Here is a 17,914-nt window from a genome sequence, read left to right on the forward strand (position 1 = left end):
CAGAGCGCCTCTGTGCTCTCTGGAATTGCCTGGATCGATCGGTCGATCGATCCAGGGCTTATCGCGCAGAATCGCGACTCCCAATCGATCGAGCGATCGATTGGAGGCTCTGAATCGATCGGTCGATGGATCCAGAGCCATTCTGTGCGCGCGACACTTCTCCCCAATCGATCGACTGATCGATTGGGAGGAGGTTTGTCGTGGGGACTCACCCAATCGAGCAGCCGATCGATTGGGCATGAGCCAATCGATCGGCTGATCGATCCAGCTCAAAGTTTTTGCCCAAAACCAAGTCCAAAGTCCCCTAAACCAACATTTGGTCAACCATGACCTGTTGGTACATCATGCCTAGCATCCGGTCACCCTTGACCTACTAGAACTCGCTCACCAAGTGTCCGGTCAATTCCTTTGACCCACTTGGATTTTTCTCCTTGTGCCAAGTATCTGGTCATCCCTTTGACCTACTTGGTCTTTCTAACACCAGATGTCCGATCAGCCTTGATCCATCTGGATTTTCTCGTGTCTGGCTTCACTCACCAGGTCTTTTCCAACTGCCTAGCTTCACTCACTAGGTCTTTCACCTGGCTTCACTCACCAGGATTTCCTTCTGCCTAGCTTCACTCACTAAGTCTTTCCTTCTGCCTGGCTTCACTCACCAGGACTTTCTTCTGCCTAGCTTCACTCACTAGGTCTTTCACCTGGCTTCACTCACCAGGATTTTCCACAACTGCATAGCTTCACTCACTAGAACTTTCCAGTCAAGTATCCAGTCAACCTTGACCTACTTGACTTTCCTTCACAATCTCTCCACATGAACAATCGCACCTGCAATCTCCATGTGTTATCTACATGTATTGTCAAACATCGAAACCCAAACATCAAGACTCGAGCTTGACCCAATTCAAGCTCAATCAACCAGGTCAACCTTGACCTAGGGAATATTGCACCAACAGATTTAACTCTAATCCATACTACCACAACGTGCCACAGGTTTCCTCCACATCAGCGATAAGGTTTGTTGCTGCAGTAGACTTGATGAGGATGTCGTCTACATAAACTTTCACGTTTCGTCCGATTTGCTCCAGGAAGATCTTGTCCATCATCCACTGATAAGTATCTCTTGAGTTGCATAAACCAAACGACATAACTATATAACAGAAAGTACCATCGACTATGATGAAGCTAACTTTCTCCTGATCTTCTTAGGTGAGAGGGATTTGGTGGTATCCTTAATAAGCATCAAGCATACGATCCTCTCGCAGCCCGAGGTTGAGTCCACCATCTAGTCGATCCTTGGTAGTGGGTAGCGGCCTTTAGGGCTAGCTCAGTTGAGGTCTCGGAAGTCGATATAGACCCTCCACTTATTATTAGTTTAAACATCAGGACCACGTTAGAGAGCCAGGGTAGAAATTGTACTTCTCTAACATGTCCTACTTTCAAGAGCTGATGAACTTCAGCTTGGATGATCTTATTTTGTTCGACTGAGAAGTTCCACTTCTTCTGCTTGACCGACCGGGAATCAAGCAGGAGGTGTAGCTTATGCTCAGCTACCTCGGGATTGACTCCCGGTAGCTCCTTGGGGGACCAAACGAAGACGCCCCTGTTGCGTGTTAGACATTCGACCAGATCCATCTTGATTTCGATTAGCAGGTCGCTGGATATGCGGGTGATGCTCTCTGGACGCTCAGGGTAGAGCTAGACCTCCTCCCAGGGGATAGGTTCTTCGGTGATAGGAAGAGGCTCTTTTTGGATGATGTGGATTCCTCTATCCTGGTTTCTTTGAGCCTTATGAGCCTCAACCCTCACCATGTCGATATAACACCTACGAGAGACCAATTGCTCCACTACAAGAAAATCATCATTTAACAACACTCAAACGACAATGGTTTTATACCAAATCATTATTTTTTTACCTTTTAACAACGATTTTAACAAAAACTGTTGTCTTTTAGTAGTTATTTTGGCCTACGACAATGGTTTTTAAAAACCATTGTCTATTTATGCTTTTTTGGGACTATGACAACGGTTTTTAAAAACCGTTGTCTATTTATGCTTTTTTGGGGTTATGACAACGATTTTTAAAGGCTACGACAACAGCTTTTAAAAACTATTGTCTTTGTGTGATTTTTTAGAGATTATGACAACAGTTTTTAAAAATCGTTGTCTATTAAGCATTGTTGAATACTGTTGTTTTTTTTCCTTTGTTATTTTTTCCCCTTCGCCATATTTTGACGTCGTGTTTTTTCTTTCCCTCTCCCCAAAATTTTTTGTTGTCGCATTCTCCTCCTTTACCTTCTCCAACTTACGATCTCTTCACCTACTTTGTGTTTTTCTTTCTTGATCTCTTCACATTGGCGACCCATCTATGTCGGCGAACCCCTCCTCGCCTTCTCTTCTGATCCTCTTCATTTTCGCCTCCGCATCCCATTGATCGATCGCTCCTCCTCTCCTATGCCGTAGAACCCTAATCTCAAGGTAACGTTTACGATTTCTCATGATTTATGTGATTTGTTCGCGCGCATGTGTGTGTGTGTGTGTTTTACTTTTCTGGACAGATCTGATCATCTTTGCTGCAGATCTCACCATGATGAGGGAGAAATCGAAGACTGACGCTTCCAAGAAAATTGATACCAAGTGAGATTTCGTTTCACCTTTTAATGTTCTTAGCAGATCGATCGGTATTGAAAAAGTTTGATTTTGGAGGGATTGGGCGCTTGTTTTCTTCTCTCTAAAGGGTTTTGGTGAAGAAGGGATCGGAATGGGCGGCGAAGAAGCCAAGGAAGTCCAAAGCTGGCAAGGATCCCAACACGCCCAAGAGGCCTCAGAGTGCCTTCTTCGTCTTCATGTGAGATCCTCTCTTATCGGCTCATCGATGTACTTTACCCTTCTTTGTATGTCATTGCTCACTCGATTAGCTCGGCAGGGAAGAATTTCGGAAGATGTTCAAGGAAAAGAACCCTAATAACAAGTCGATCGCAGCGGTTAGTTTTCCTCTTCCTTTCCCCTACAGATCTTTCTACTCCATAACTGATTTTTTTTTCTCTCTTCAATTTTTTACCACCATAATAAACACATCAATTTGATCTGAACAGGTTGCTAGCTGGAGGAGACAAGTGGAAATCTTTGACGAAAGAAGTAAGTAATCAATAGCAACACATGATTTGCTAATTCAATCGAACAACCTTTAACAAACTCTCCTTTGTAGGAGAAAGCTCCATACATAGCCAAGGCAGCAATGTTCAAAGCCGATTATACCAAAACCATGGTTGCCTACAACAAAGGCCAGGTATTGATCACAAACTCACCACTTTTTGTGGAACAACTCCAGTATCGAATCACTTAATCATTCACCTTTATCTGGTTCATAGTTTGGTGGAGGAGGAGGAAGTCGTGCTACTGCCGCAGATGAAGATGAAGAAGAAGAAGGCGAGGAATCCGACAAGTCAAAATCTGAGGTGAATGATGACAATGAGGATGATGAAGAAGAAGAGGTCTGAAATCTAATAATAATAATAATAATAATAAAAAATCTATTTTCCACATTATGTATCTATAAATAAAACATTGTTGAACGATGAACAGGATGAAGAGGATGATGAATAAGGGAATTGCATCTGCAACTCAAGATTATCTCTTTTCCTTTCCGCTTTTTCCCTTGTTGTAGTTTCTATTTGGACCTGAAGAAATTGTAAAAATTATCAACTTTTCATTATCTTCTCTAATGGTAAAAGTTTGTGCTATCATAATGTACTCAACTTTTATCTAACCTGATCTAATCTAGTTCCAATTTATCTTGCTCTAAGTGCAATGACCTTTGATTAAAACAGTGCTTTCAGTCCTTTACAGGAAAGGTAGTGCAGAGGTTTGTCATAATTCTGATTTACTTGAGTGGTTGTTGATTGTCTCAAATAAGGTAGTTTGTTAGGTTTGCTAACCTGATTGTGTCAAACGGTTGACTTTGTTCTAGCTCAACTCATCTTATTCTTATTTAGTTATTATAATTGGTGGAATTCCATCATACATTATGAAAATAATAGATTTGGCTCTATTTTTGGGAATTAATAGATTTAGCATAGTTTCATGCCCAAAATGCTTGTTTATTCTCTTAAATATTACTACTCTGACTTCTTTCCCATGTGAAGATTGCAAGTATGTTCATTATGCAAATATGTTCATATTTATTTGATTACTTATGCAGATTCTCAAGTATGTTTATTATACAAGAATCCAATATTTTTTACACAAGTGAAAAACGAGTACATTGCCTGTCTCAAATCTTTTGATTACCAATCAGAAAAATGCAAGCACCTATCAAAGAAATACTTGCAATGCTGAATGGAAAGGTTAGTTTGCATCTAGTTTAGCTTTTTTTCCTCTTAATGGAACATTCTTGAGATAGAAATGAGTGTAAAATAAGTCTATTAATATCTTAGTTGTCTTGGAAGAAGTCTATTGTGTCACTTGTGTTGGGTTACTGTATAATTTGAATACTTAATTCTATATTTTCCCTCTGCTTGACGTACTAATTGTTCCTCTTTGAAAGTGCCCTTAATCTTAGTCCTTCATCTCCTATTGACTTTATTCACAAATTATTAGTCTTGATGAAGCTCATACCTCTTGGGTTCTTGACAAATTAGTAGATTAGAAATCTTTGTTTTCTTAAACACACTAATGGCTTTAATTTGTTTCTAGAAACTTGATGGCAAAACAAGACCTATTAGAGCTTAGTTTTCATAATGCTACAATAGATTTATTTGAGAAACCCTTGATCCCTCCTTTGAGATAATAATTGTTGATCAAGTTATATTTGCTATTACTTGAATCAGTTGATTAAGGTTGCAAGTTGAGCCTGTACTTTTAATAAGACTAGAAATTTTATCCTTTCAATCAAGTAGTAGCTTCTTGATAGAGTTTATTTAGCATATGAAACTCATTTAAGATTTATGGTTTGTTGTTCAATTTTTTTTTCACCTCATACTTGTTATAATTTTTGGTTTATAATGCATTGAACCTTATTTAACATTGTTTAAATTTTAAAGTGTGTATTTAAATACATATATAAGAAGTAGTCTTATTGAAGAAACTAAAGTGTCAAAGAGGGGCATTATTGCAGTCATTCAAAGGTTTAATATCCAAGTTAGCAATTTGACTCAAATAAGTTTTACAATAGCTTCTTTATATAACTATACTTACATGTTAGATTTCCCCTTAAATTGTTGTCAATCAATAGCTTTTGAAATATTCTATGAACTTATTGAAAAAGTTACTTTGTTGGATGATAGATAATATAGATGGTGAAGCTACCAAATATTTTAGCTTGATTTTGTTTGCAAACTGTATTGCATGTGTATTGTGGCATCTGGTAGAATTTGCATTTTTGGTACTCCACACTCAATCAAGAATTGGTACAATAGCATGTTCTAATTTTTATGTACTAGGAGAAAATTACTTAGCATATTAGTTTCTTTGGTATATCCTATGAAATGCTCAGTCCTTATTTAGTCAGAAGCTGCTTTTTTATGATATTTTTGATACATATACCTACCTAGTTTTCCACGCAACATTAGATTCTGGTTTAATACATACACAGAGATTGCTCATTTATCAAATCATTGCATATTTCTTTAACTCTAATAAGACATTGACGGTGCATGTATTGGCACAACTTTTCCTCACCTGTGTCTGATGACATTCCCTTTAGCAAAATCATCAGCAAACTTAGTGTGTTTTCCTACATGCTATTTTAAGTTTTCTAATGTAATTGTGTTGAACTCTCTGAAACAGGGAGTGAAGAGTTACTTTGTGAAGTTGATGAGGACTACATATTAAGGACTGGATTTATTATGAAACTAATGATCAACAATATTGGAAAAGGCTGACATTGAAGAATCAACAAGTGAGAAAGAGGAGTCCAATGAAATCCTACAAGTTGAAGATTGTGATGGGACTTGGGTTGATAATAATTAAATACAATCCTACTTGGCATGAACCACCATCACAAGTGTCTAGTCTTTTAGTTATTGTTCATTAGTTGTAAATGGAGTTTATTTGCTTATTTGTATTGAGATAAATTTTATTTGAATATGAGACATGTTTCTTCTTTTGTGATTGTAATTCTTGTATAAGTAACATTTTGAATGGCATTGATGTGGATAATATTCATTCTTTTGTGATTATGATTCTTTATTATATATATATATATATATATATATATATATATATATATATATATATATATATTAGTATTAAAATAAAATAATTTAAAAGACAATGGTTTAAAACCGTTGTTGTTGTCTATCGTCCTCAAAGACAACGGTTAAAAATCATTGTCGTAGCCCCAAAAAATGTTATAACTAGCAGTGTTATTAAAAGTACTCTAAACAATAACAGTTTTAAATCGTTGTCTTTTCATTCAAAGACAACGATTTTAAACCGTTGCAAAACTGTTGTTATTTCATTCAAAGGCAATGGTTTAAAACCGTTGTCGTAACCCCCACTTTTAACAACACAGTCAATTACAACAATTTTAAAGGGCCTACGACAACGGATAAAATTCGTTGTCTTTTAACATTTTTGTTGTAGTGCTCACCTCTGACTTCTCCGACCTGGTCTCCCATAGAGAATTTAATCTTCTGATGGAAGGTGGAGGCTGTCGCTCGGAACTCGTGCAGTCCAGGTCTTCCCAGGATGACGTTGTAGGAGGATGGAGAATCCACTACGATGAAAGTGCTCCTCTATGTCCTCACTAATGGTTCGCTACCTAAAGATATGGCTAGTTTAATTTGACTCATTGGTCGTACTTCATTTCTAGTGAACCCATACAAGGAAGTAGCTATGGGTTAGAGCTCACTAGCGTCGATCTGCATGCCTTCGAATGTATTTTTGAATAGCACGTTGATAGAGCTTCAAGTGTCAATGAAAACTTTGGCCATGTGGCTGTTGGTGATGACGGCTTTGATTATATAGGCATCATCATGAGGGAGCTCCACTCCCTCTAAGTCTTGCGGCCCAAAGATGATTACTGACCCTGTAGCTTGTTCTCGGCTGCATCCTACCATATGTACCTTCAAGCGGTGTTCATGAGATTTCCAGGCCCTGGCAGAATCTCCATCCACTGGCCTTCCAGAGATCATGTCGATCTCCTAGATGATGACATTTCCCCTATTCTCCTCCTCAAGGGATTCCATCGGCTCTTTGCCCTGACCTGGCTGCTGGGTTCCCTAAGTTGCATTTTCGGGCAGGGGTTTACCTGATTGCCTTGTGGCAGTAGGGGAGTTGGCTAACAGCTTCTGAAGCTTGGGCATGATCTCAGGTGGAGGCAGACCCAATTTAGCTGCCCTCCGAGAATCTCAGGCGAACTGGATGCAATCTCCAATGGAATGGGTGTGTGACCTATGGTAGGTGTAATAACGGGGCCCCCACTGACTAGGTCTGGGGGCTTGGATAGTTTAGACTAGTTGTGCCGCCCTGGATTCCTGACCGGGCAAATATCCTGGTCAAGTGTCCTTGGAGCGAGGAAAGGGTTGAGCTGGAGGTTGGGGCGGCCTTTTCTCTGATTTGTTGGCAGGAGCAGGCACCTTGTCTGCTTTCCTCTGGGCCACCTGGGATTCTTCTACATTAATGTAGTTGGCTGCCTTCCCCAGCTTCTCATCAAAATTCTTCATAGGCTCTCGGATGAGGGTTTGAAAGAACTCCCCTTCCACCAGACCATGGAAGAAGATGCTCATCAAAATCTCCGAGGTAGTGGGCGGGACATCCTAAACTACATGGTTGAAGCATTTTATGTAACTTCTCAAGGGCTCTGCAGACCCTTGCTTGAGGGCGAAGATACAGTGGTCTATCTTCTGATACTTCCTACTATTGGCGAAATGGTGCAGGAAAGCGTTCTTGAAGTCTTGAAAATAGGTGATGGATCCATTCAGCAATCCATCGAACCACTTTTGTGTCAAGTCAAACAGAGTGTTTAAGAACACTCGGCACTTGATAGCATCATTATATTGGTGCAGCAACACAGCGTTCTCAAATTTTTGGAGATGATCCTCTGGGTCCTTGCTACCATCGTATTCCCCAATAGCTGGAGGCTTGTACCCCTTCGGTAGCTTCTCCTCAAATACCCTTAAAGAGAAGGGCACTTCTCCTCAGGTATCTCCCTCGGCTCCTTCCGGAGGACTATAGCTTTCCTCTTCTACGGATCTCTAGGCGGGGAACTCTCGATCGTGGAGGCCTAGTGCTGCTCTTTTTTGTTATAATAGTCCGAGCCCTTGTTATAATAATCCGGGCAGGGCTGGTGATAAAAGGCTTGGGGGAAAGTCTCGGGTTGTTTCCTCTTAGACCCCTATCAGAAACATGTGTTTGGTTCTTTGAAACTGCAGACATCTTATATGGTTGTGAAGAAGTAGTATGTTTTTGGAAGCCGCTCGCCTCTTGGCCTCCTTGAACAGTTCGTACTCTCCTGTTGTCATAGTGACGTTGATCTTTCCGATATCCTCCATCGTCACGCTCCAGAACAGGTGAAGGAAGTTCCTACAGACGGTACCAAATTGATCATGTCTGGAATCTGAGTCAGACGGAGGCTGGCTAAGATGGCGTCGATGTTGACGGAGAGACGACTTGGGCATACCTAACGTATGTACCCCGGAAACACGAACCCCCACATGGAGCTCAAGGACAGTGGTGATGAGACTGACGGTACTTAGGCTCTACGCACACTCAGACAAGCACACGGAATGTTAGAGACCAGAAATCAGGGAAAAAGTCCTCGGCGTAGACCCTCAGACGCTCAAGTCAGGTACTTTTTCCCTAGAAGAACAGTGTATGAAGGAAAAAATTTGTAGAAGATGAGTGGGAATGTACGCGTACTTGCTCAATGGAGAGAACTTCTCTTTTTATATGATAATGCGTACCTCTGGAGCCTGACCCATGTCAGAGAATGTCGGATGTCAAGATCTGTCAAGTGATGGAGGGCACCTGGTGCCCTCTCATTGGTTGAAAGAATGTTCCATTCTCAGGGAATGGCCGACCACTGGAATATTTCCTGGTTGATAACAGTTATTCTTTGATAGGCAGTTACGATTCCTTGACATTGTTTGTCGCTTAGTGCTTTCTGTCCCACCCGAGTTTAGCTATGGACAGCTCAGGATGACCGTTGGGATGTGCCAACTGACTCGAGTCTTGATGAGGGAGACGAACTGTGGCAAGGGTCCCATCTTTAACGCTTGGATCATTAAAGGGTCGACCAGGAGTTGTCTTACTGAAAGTACCAAGCCTGGCTATGCGACCCGAGCTGAGGAACCCCAACCAGTTTGAGCAAGTCAGGCATTACTCCAGGATGCATCTTATGTCTCATATCTAGGACCCTGATCTGTCTATACGTGACCAGGAATTATGCGGTTGATGACGTTAGGCGGTCTAACTCCTTCTTTTCCCTCCTGACTGCTGACTGCTACGTCCCTTTGACTTCTGACTATCACATCTCCTTGACTTTGAACTGTCCTTGACTGTCACGTCCCCTTGACTTCTAGCTATCTAGTCTTATCAGACCCCACCTTTGTGCATCGTATCATATTACAATAGTTATTATCAAATTAGTTAACATAAAATATTTTTATTTTTTAAATTTTACTAATAAATAAGTGAAGTTTGATAAAGATAAAATTATTACTATGTGACCTAATTTGTCATTCCTTCCAATTACATAAATAATTATTGACAATATATGAAACTATCCTTTTAAATTTTACTAATAAAATTAAATATTCCTAATAATATTTATTTTTTAAAAACATCAAGAATGGTTGAGGCAAAGTTATCCCTATTATAATCATGTGTAAATGACCTTTATCTCTTAATAAAGAAGTGTCTAAGAATAAAATTTTATCTCAATATTTTTTACCATGAATTCAAAAAGGCATAGGATTTTGCTTTATAACAAAAATAATTAATCATAAATCTAATTATCATTTTTCAGGCACTACTATAAGTCAAATTTGATCCTGCCTTTAATTTATTTCTAGAGGCAAATCCTTTTAAAAAAACTATATTTTTTGTTGTTAATTGGTTGTTTTCCTATCTACCAGGAGAAGATGGAACTGTATTTGAATCTCGTCGCCGATGACTCGTCGTAGTCGTCGAACGGCCTGATGAAGGCGGAGTTCATCTGCCACACCTTGAGCGACTTGCAGGTGACGCCGCCGCCGGTGGCGTTGTTGAACAGGAACACCCTCGATACGCCCTGCATTACCCTCGTCGGGTACACCCGCGACGTGATGCACCTTCTCCCTCCCTGTGCGAAGCTCTCCACGATGGAGTGATCCACCTGAACAGATCCATGATTCCTAAACTCAATATTCATTTCCAAATCGTAATCAACGACAATCATAACTGCGTCAAGCTAAGCACCAGTATGCGAACGGATAAGGTTTCGCCTTCCAGCACGGGGACTATGCTTCCGGCCACTCTCTTCACGGTGTCGCTGGCTTCCGACGACCTCAGCTCGTCTTGGCAGAAATGGGTGGCCATGCGGCCGTCGGCTCCGTTGCCGATGTAGAAGTAAACTGCGGTCTGCTCCGATAGCTCCTGGTCGGCCAACACGAGCAAGCCGAACGGCCCGAGCAGTCCCCTGGCGGCGGAGCCGCCGCTGTTGCTGCAGCTGTACCCGCCGAGGTCGGATTCGTTCGCTTTCGCCAGCGCCGGTTCTCTGACCGCAAACTCCGCCACGATGTCCAGCTATTTCAAACACCATTGATTTAATTAACGCTACACTCCATGGGAAAAAAAAAGAATCTAGCTAATGGATAATTAGAGCCGACCTGGGTGGCTGTGGAGCCAACATCCAAGGGGATGACGGAGCCGGCGGCGAGTTCGAGGCTGCCAAACTCTTTTCCGGCGAGCCTCAGCGTGTCCACCTCGGAGACCGGCCACTGGAGGAGGTTGCTGCCCGTCTTCTGGTCAAAGAGCACCGTTCTGGGGATGCTCTGCAAGTAAATTGCATGCACGTTGACTTAGAAATCCTAGAACTCGCACTAAAAATGGGAGAGGAGGTACCATGAGGGAAGCCCAGCCCTTGGCGGCGTCGGCGCGCTCGCTGTCGGACTCGCTGATCCAACCCAGCAGGATTCGGCGCTTCATCACGGGGTCGAAGAACGTCTTGGAGGCGTAGAACCTGCCGTAGTCGTAGCGCAGGCCGATGCCGACGTCCTTCTCCGGGTCGTCAGGCACCCACTCGTTCTTCTTGGCGTCGTACGTGCCGATGGCGTAGTAATCGTTCCGGTCGTCGTCCAGGCTGACCTTAAGCACGTGCTTCACAAAGTCTCCCGCCGGCTCCGACGTGTCCAGCCCCGTCTCCTCCTCCGTCGCCACTGGGAAGAAGTCCACGCACTCCCACATCCCCGTGCCCTCCACCGCGTGCAGCAAGTCGGGCAGCAGTTCGAACCGCAGGAAGTCCGCCGTCTTGTAGACCAGCACGATCCCGGCGTGCCGCTGAGCGTCGTTCTTGGACCCAATTGCGACGAGCCACGCGTCCTCAGAGGCCACGTACCAGGCCGTGGTGGGGTCGCGGAAGTCCTTCACGTTGACTCCCTGCGGCGGGACGACCACGGGGTTCGCCTCGGACTTGACCCAGGCGAGCAGGAGCGGGTCGGACGGGTCGGCCGGGAAGGCGAGGTTCTGAACCTGGACCCACTCGGTGGTGGCGCCGGTGTAGAGCATGGCGAGGCGCCCGTCGGGGAGGATGGTGGCGGATCCGGTCCATGCGCCGTTAGCATCGTACCAGCGGTCGGGGACCATGGCCAGCGGCAGGTGGAGCCACCGGACCAGGTCCTTGGACACGGCGTGGCCCCACGATATGTTCCCCCACACCGCCGCCTCCGGGTTGTACTGGTAGAACAGGTGATACCATCCCTTGTAGTACATCGGCCCTGAATCATAACATATATATCATCATGTGTATCTCCTCCGGACTCAACATCAAATCTAATCTCGATTCGAAGTTGAAAACGACTCACCATTAGGATCTGATGATCGATCCACATTTCATGCAAAAAATATAAAATAAAAATGATTGCGTCAGATCAAATTATTAAGAAAGATATGGAGATTGGAACAATCGATCGATCGATCGGAATTATTAACCATTCATCCAGTTCTTCTCGGGCTGGAAGTGGAAGGCAGTGCGTTGCCAGCGGAGCATGCTGTCGGACCAGCGGAAGGAGTGGCTGGAGAAGAGGCGTGACGCGGTGGACTTCTCGGAGACTCCCCGCGCCGGGCCGCGGGACAGGGGGAGGCTGCGAGCTTGCTCTGTTCTTCGGGCACCATGGATGGCGGCCGGGGCCGACGACCGAGCTGGCCTTCCGGCGCCGTCGTATGCGAGGGCGAGGAGGCAGAGGATTAGCACCGCGGCCGCTTCGACGGAAAGCCTCCGGAATTGCGTCTTGTTGGTGGGCGACGGAGGAGCAGTAGGGTTGGGGTGGAGAAGAGGTGGGTAGGAGGAGGAGGCGTCCATGGGAGGGTGGTGCAAGCATGGAAGATGTGTTATTCGTGTGATGGCGAATTAAATAGGAAGGAAAAGAGAGAGTGAGGCAGGCAGATGTGGGTGTGGTGAAGTCGATCAACATTTTGCTCCGATGTCTACCATTTGTGCGGTGGGGAGGAGATCGCGAGTGGTGTCGTGGGATGGTATTCACATGCACTCACCCGACTGAGCCCGCCTAGTCTACTCATACTAACTCTGACCTGAATTGCATGTCCGGTTTGGCAGAGAGGCTCAGCCCGCATGCATGTTCTAAATTAAGGCATTCTGAGTGCGATCTAAGTTTGACATAACCTGCATGCTGAGCTGAGCCCGCGATGAGAACAGTCGAGGGGCATTCGTAACAGACATAACTTGGAAAAGCACCCAACGATCTTATTTCAAATAGAATGACTAATTTAAGATTATTTTGTTAAACTTTAAATTTAAATTTATTAAATTAACATTAAAAAATTATAAAAACATCCATATTGATATTGATGTGTGAGTGTTATAACACTCAAATGGTATTACAACCTAATGGGTATTATAACACTTATACACGTGTAAACGTTAAATTTTTTGAAAACATTTATTCGGGCGTGTACGTATAGATGCCAGACACAAAGGTATAGTTATTTTATTAAAAGTGTATTTATTTATTTAATATAAAATAAAAATAAAGATGAATGGGTGGATAGTAAATAATGAATGTTAATATTAAAATAAATATAAATATGTGTTAATAAAAGAGAAATATTAATATAATATATGTGAGGTGTGAGTCCTGTACATATTAACGTTCAAATTCATATGGTGATCTTGCTTTTCAATTTTAACGTAAAAAAAAAAAATCCTAATTGAAAAACTTTCCAGGTGAGTTGCTTTTCAGTTTTATGTTACCTAATGAGCAGACATATTTATTAATCGATTTGCAGATCATTTTTGTTATTATTATTTTATGAGCAATGATATGCTGAAAGAAAAAAACTTAAGGAAAAGTTCAAAGATAGATACATAAAGTCATGATCCACCATTTTACTTTTTGTGGGCTCCATCACTTTATGTGTCTATCCTTGAACTTTTCCTTAAGTTTTTTTTCTTGAGCATATCATTTTTCTTATTTTATCTTTGTCCAAATCGAGCAAAAAAATCATTTTCCTAATGCAATCATGGACAGCAACCGCGGAGCAACCACTGGCCTCGAGAGATCGATGGCCCGAGTGCCCATGGTCAGTGGCTCCACACGATCGGTGGCCCCGCGTGAGGTCATCTCATGCGGGGTACGCTACCTCGTGCGGGATTGTATTTTTTTCTTAATTTTGTTCCATTTTAGCTTTCTTTCTATAGAGAGTTCTTTACCCTCGCCTTTCTCTAAAACGACGCACATGAGGTCGCTTTGAAAAAAATTATGAAAAAAGAGGAGAATCTTTACGTGAAGAAAAAGAAAATAAAAATAAAATACTCTACTTGTTTTATTCATGAAAAAGATACATATTTATATATTTATTGGATAAGCACTAATAATTTAGATTTTTTTTTAATTCTATCTCCACAAGACTCTTATCCTTGTCATGACACCTCATCAAATTATATTCTATCACAAACTCTCATCAATAATTGTCACCTCATCACTCTATCTTCATAAACTTTTATCAACAACTTTTATCTCTAAAAATAAAATTTAATTCCCAACACCCCTCTTAAACTTGATTTTGTAACTCCAAGCAAATATCTCATTTTGATGAAGTCTTCAAATTTGAGTGGCTTTGTAAAGATGTCAACAACTTGATATTTAGTCTTTATATAGACTAGCTCTACATCTTTGTTTTTCACATGTTCGCGAATAGAATAAAAGCGAACATCAATATGCTTACTTCTTTGATGATATACAAGATTCTTCCCCAATGTAATTATCGATTTGTTATCAATGTAAATTTGAGTTGCTTCATTTTGTTCAAATTTTATCTCTTTTAGCAAGCTTCTTAGCCATATAGCATGACTAACACATGAGGATGCCACAATGCACTATGCTTCACAAGTGGAAAGAGTAACAATAGGTTATTTTTTTGACATCCAAGAAAATATCGTATCTCCAACGAAGAATGCAAAGCCGAAAGTGCTTCTCCGGTCATCACAGTCTCCATCCCAATCACTATCCAAATATCCAACAAGTTAAAAATTGTTAGAGTGAAAATAAAATAGTCCGTGATTTATAGTACCTCGAACATAACGAAGGATTCACTTGGTTGTCTTCCAATGAGTCTCTTTAGGCTCCTCCATGAACTTGCTTACAAGACCGACTCCATATATTATATCCAGTGGAGTGCAAGTTAGGTACTGCAAGCTTCTCACCAAGCTTTTGAAACGTGTGGGATCAACCATCTTTCCTTCGTCACTCTTTGATAGTTTTGTTCCGCAACCCACCTGTGTGTTAATTGGATTACAATAATCCATTCTAAATCTTTTGAGGACCTCCTTTGCATATTGTTCTTGAGTCATAAATATGTCATCAACTTCTTGTTTCACCTCCAAGTCGAGAAAGTAGGACATAAGTCTCATATCGATCATATCAAATGCTTTTGCCATAGCTTCCTTTAAAAGTGTTATCATTTGAGGTGAACTTCCTGTCAAGATTAGATCATCTACATATAATGATACCAATAAAATGTTATCATTATCTACTCTTACATAAAGAGCATGCTCATAAGGGCATTGCATAAAGTCATTTTCTTTGAAGTATGCATCAATTCTTGAATTTCATGCTCTCGGTGTTTGCTTCAAGTCATAGAGAGCTTTCTTCAATTTCAACACTTTTCTTTCTTGTCTCCTCTTGATGTAGCCAGTCGGTTATTCAATATAGACTTCTTCTAAGTAGCCATTAAGAAATATTGATTTGACATCAAACTGAAATATTTACCACTTTAGTTGAGCGGCTAAAGAGATTATCAACCTTATAGTCTCCATTCGGGAAACGGGAACAAATACTTCTTCGTAGTCAATGTTGACCTTTTGTTTGTAGCCTTTTACCACAAATCGCGCTTTGTACTTTTCTATTTCTCCTTGAGCATTTTTCTTCACTTTATAAACCCACTTCATGCCAATGGGTTTGTGGCCATCGGGCAAAGTAGTAAGATGTCAAGTTTCATTCTTCTCAATTGCCTTCATCTCTTCATCCATGGCTTTTTTCCATTTGCTATCTTTAATAGCTTCTTCAAAAGATACAATTTCTTCATTAGCATAAAGGCAAATGAGATTAAGTAGAGTTGTCACCTTATATAATTCTTGAAGACTCCTTGTCTTTTGTGGTGGAGGATTTTCTTCATCCGAGGATGATGAAGAAGTAGGCGACGGTGGTGGAGTTGGTTCTTTCTCCTTCACTTGTTCTTCTTCTTGAATCATGACCATATTAGTGCTCTAATTCCAAGCACCATCTTCTTGAAATTCAACATCTCTACTTATGATAACTATTCTGTTCACTGGATTATAGAGTCTGTAAGCCTTCGATCTTGTATCATAGCCAATGAAAATGCAAGGTAAGCTTTTGTCATCAAGCTTCGTTCTTCTTTGATCCAGAATGTGTGCATAGGTAATACACCCAAAAATCTTCATATGAGATACACATGGCTTGCATTCAGTCCATGCTTCTTGAGGTGTAATTCCTTCTAGATTCCTTGTAGGAGATCTATTTAGCAAATACACCGCACAGTTTACGGCTTTGGCTCAAAATTCTTTAGGCACTTCTTTTGTTTTTAGTATACTTCGAACCATGTCAAAAATAGTTCGGTTCTTCCTTTCAGTAACTCCATTTTATTGAGGGGAGTAAGGTGCTATTAAAGGCTTCCAGATACCATGATTTTTCCAGAAATTTTCAAATTCTTTTGAGATGAATTCACCACCACGATCTGACCGCATTGCCTTGATAGTATAGTCGAATTGATTTTCTACCAATCCTTTGAATTCCTTGAATTTCTCAAAAGCATCGTCTTTATTTATCAAAAGATAAACCCAAGTTTTTCTGCTGAAATCATCAATAAATGTTAGAAAATATCGATGACCTCCAAAGGAGGTCGGAGTGATTGACCAACATATGTCTGTATGAATGAGTTCAAGAGGCTTCTTAGCTCGGTTATGCGATTCATTTGGAAAACTTGCTCTAGGGTGTTTGCCAAGAACACACCCTTCACAAATATCATCTTGGGTATTAATATGAGGAAGACCATTCACCATTCCTTTGGTTGAGAAAAACTTTAGAGCTCTGAAGTTCACATGCCCATACCTCATATGCCATAGCCATGTACTATTATTTATGCATGTACTTAAACATTTTGCAATAATATGCTTAATATCGAGAGAAAACATCCTTTTTTTTTAGACATAGGAATATGAGCAATAAGTTTGCTTTGCTTTCTCAAACGAAGACTACCATCTTTTAGTTACATATTAAAGCATTTCTCAAGCAATTATCCAAGACTAATAATATTAGTTTTCATGTCGGACACATAATAAACATTAGTGATGTATGTGTGAGCTCTATCGTTAAGTTTGATGAGAATCTTACCAACGCCTCTTACTTGGATTTTGGACGCATCTCCAAACGAGACTTGTCCATTCACCATTTCATCCAACTCGACAAACATATCTTTATGCCCGTACATATGATTGCTTGCCCCAGAGTCTAAGTACCACAAATTCTTGTTTGTGGAATCTCCATCCTTTCTTGCTAGCAAAATTACATCATTGTTATTGCCTTCTTTTGATGCGTAATTATCATTCCCTTGCACATTGTTAGAGCGACATTCCAATGCATAATGTCCAAATTTGTTGCAAGTATAACATCTTACATTTCTTTTGTCATACCTTTGGTCTCTACCTTGATTGTTGTCTTTACTTCTTCCTCGGCCTCGAGCAAAGCCCTTGCCATGGCCTCTACCTCGACCACATCCACGGAAGTCACCACGACTACCGTCGTTTTCTTGCGAACCTTCGGTCTTTGACTCTTCTTTCTGGTCAATAATCGTGAGCTTGGTTTGTAGAGCCTGCTCCATAGGCTCTCTCCGTCTTCTTTGCATTCTTGCTTCATGAGCTTGTAGAGAGCTTAATAGTTCTTGCACCTTCATTTTTTTCACATCTTTTGATTCTTCTATGGCTACAACTACATAGTCATACCTTGGCTACAACAATTGTAGAATTTTCTCTACGCGCAACTATCTTCAATGTCATCGTCATTTCTTCTCAATTGGTTGACAATAACCAATACCCTTGTAAAGTAGTCTAATACACTTTCAGACTCTTTCATCTCCAACGATTCAAATTCCCCTCTTAGGATTTGAAGGCGAATACTTTTTGCTCTTTCATCACCTTTGTATTCTACTTGTAGGATCTCTCATGCCCTTTTGGAAGTTGTAG

At 41.3% G+C, this 17,914-nt stretch overlaps 2 protein-coding genes across 2 annotated transcripts; one reads left to right on the forward strand and one right to left on the reverse strand.

The window, feature by feature from the left end:
* Nucleotides 1-2,587: 2,587 nt before the first annotated feature.
* Nucleotides 2,588-3,603, forward strand: LOC122048614 (HMG1/2-like protein). The gene is made up of 7 exons (XM_042610160.1): nt 2,588-2,634; nt 2,735-2,845; nt 2,924-2,985; nt 3,101-3,135; nt 3,206-3,286; nt 3,369-3,491; nt 3,583-3,603. The coding sequence occupies exons 1-7, from the start codon at nt 2,588-2,590 to the stop codon at nt 3,601-3,603; spliced, it is 480 nt and encodes a 159-aa protein (XP_042466094.1).
* A 3,893-nt stretch (nt 3,604-7,496) lies between these two features.
* LOC122048615 (acid beta-fructofuranosidase 2, vacuolar-like) lies at nt 7,497-12,274 on the reverse strand. The gene is made up of 9 exons (XM_042610161.1): nt 12,130-12,274; nt 12,003-12,011; nt 11,044-11,915; nt 10,809-10,973; nt 10,399-10,725; nt 10,074-10,315; nt 8,422-8,523; nt 7,790-8,115; nt 7,497-7,696 (listed from the first exon to the last, which is right to left on the reverse strand). The coding sequence occupies exons 1-9, from the start codon at nt 12,185-12,187 to the stop codon at nt 7,497-7,499; spliced, it is 2,301 nt and encodes a 766-aa protein (XP_042466095.1). The 5' UTR covers nt 12,188-12,274.
* Nucleotides 12,275-17,914: the final 5,640 nt, after the last annotated feature.

Source organism: Zingiber officinale, chromosome 2B, assembly GCF_018446385.1.
Source record: "Zingiber officinale cultivar Zhangliang chromosome 2B, Zo_v1.1, whole genome shotgun sequence".
NCBI lineage: Eukaryota > Viridiplantae > Streptophyta > Magnoliopsida > Zingiberales > Zingiberaceae > Zingiber > Zingiber officinale.

Excerpts from the sequence above, each read along its gene's own strand:
- LOC122048614 (XM_042610160.1), top strand. The coding sequence starts at position 2,588 with ATGAGGGAGAAATCGAAGACTGACGCTTCCAAGAAAATTGATACCAA. Across the intron at positions 2,986-3,100 it reads CAAGTCGATCGCAGCGGTTA|CTGGAGGAGACAAGTGGAAA; the intron begins GTTTTCCTCTTC and ends ACAGGTTGCTAG. Across the intron at positions 3,287-3,368 it reads TTGCCTACAACAAAGGCCAG|TTTGGTGGAGGAGGAGGAAG; the intron begins GTATTGATCACA and ends TCTGGTTCATAG.
- LOC122048615 (XM_042610161.1), bottom strand. The coding sequence starts at position 12,187 with ATGCTCCGCTGGCAACGCACTGCCTTCCACTTCCAGCCCGAGAAGAAC. Across the intron at positions 8,524-10,073 it reads TACAGTTCCATCTTCTCCTG|GAACTTCCTTCACCTGTTCT; the intron begins GTAGATAGGAAA and ends TACCGTCTGTAG. Across the intron at positions 8,116-8,421 it reads CTGTTCAAGGAGGCCAAGAG|GGTATTTGAGGAGAAGCTAC; the intron begins GCGAGCGGCTTC and ends CTTCTCTTTAAG.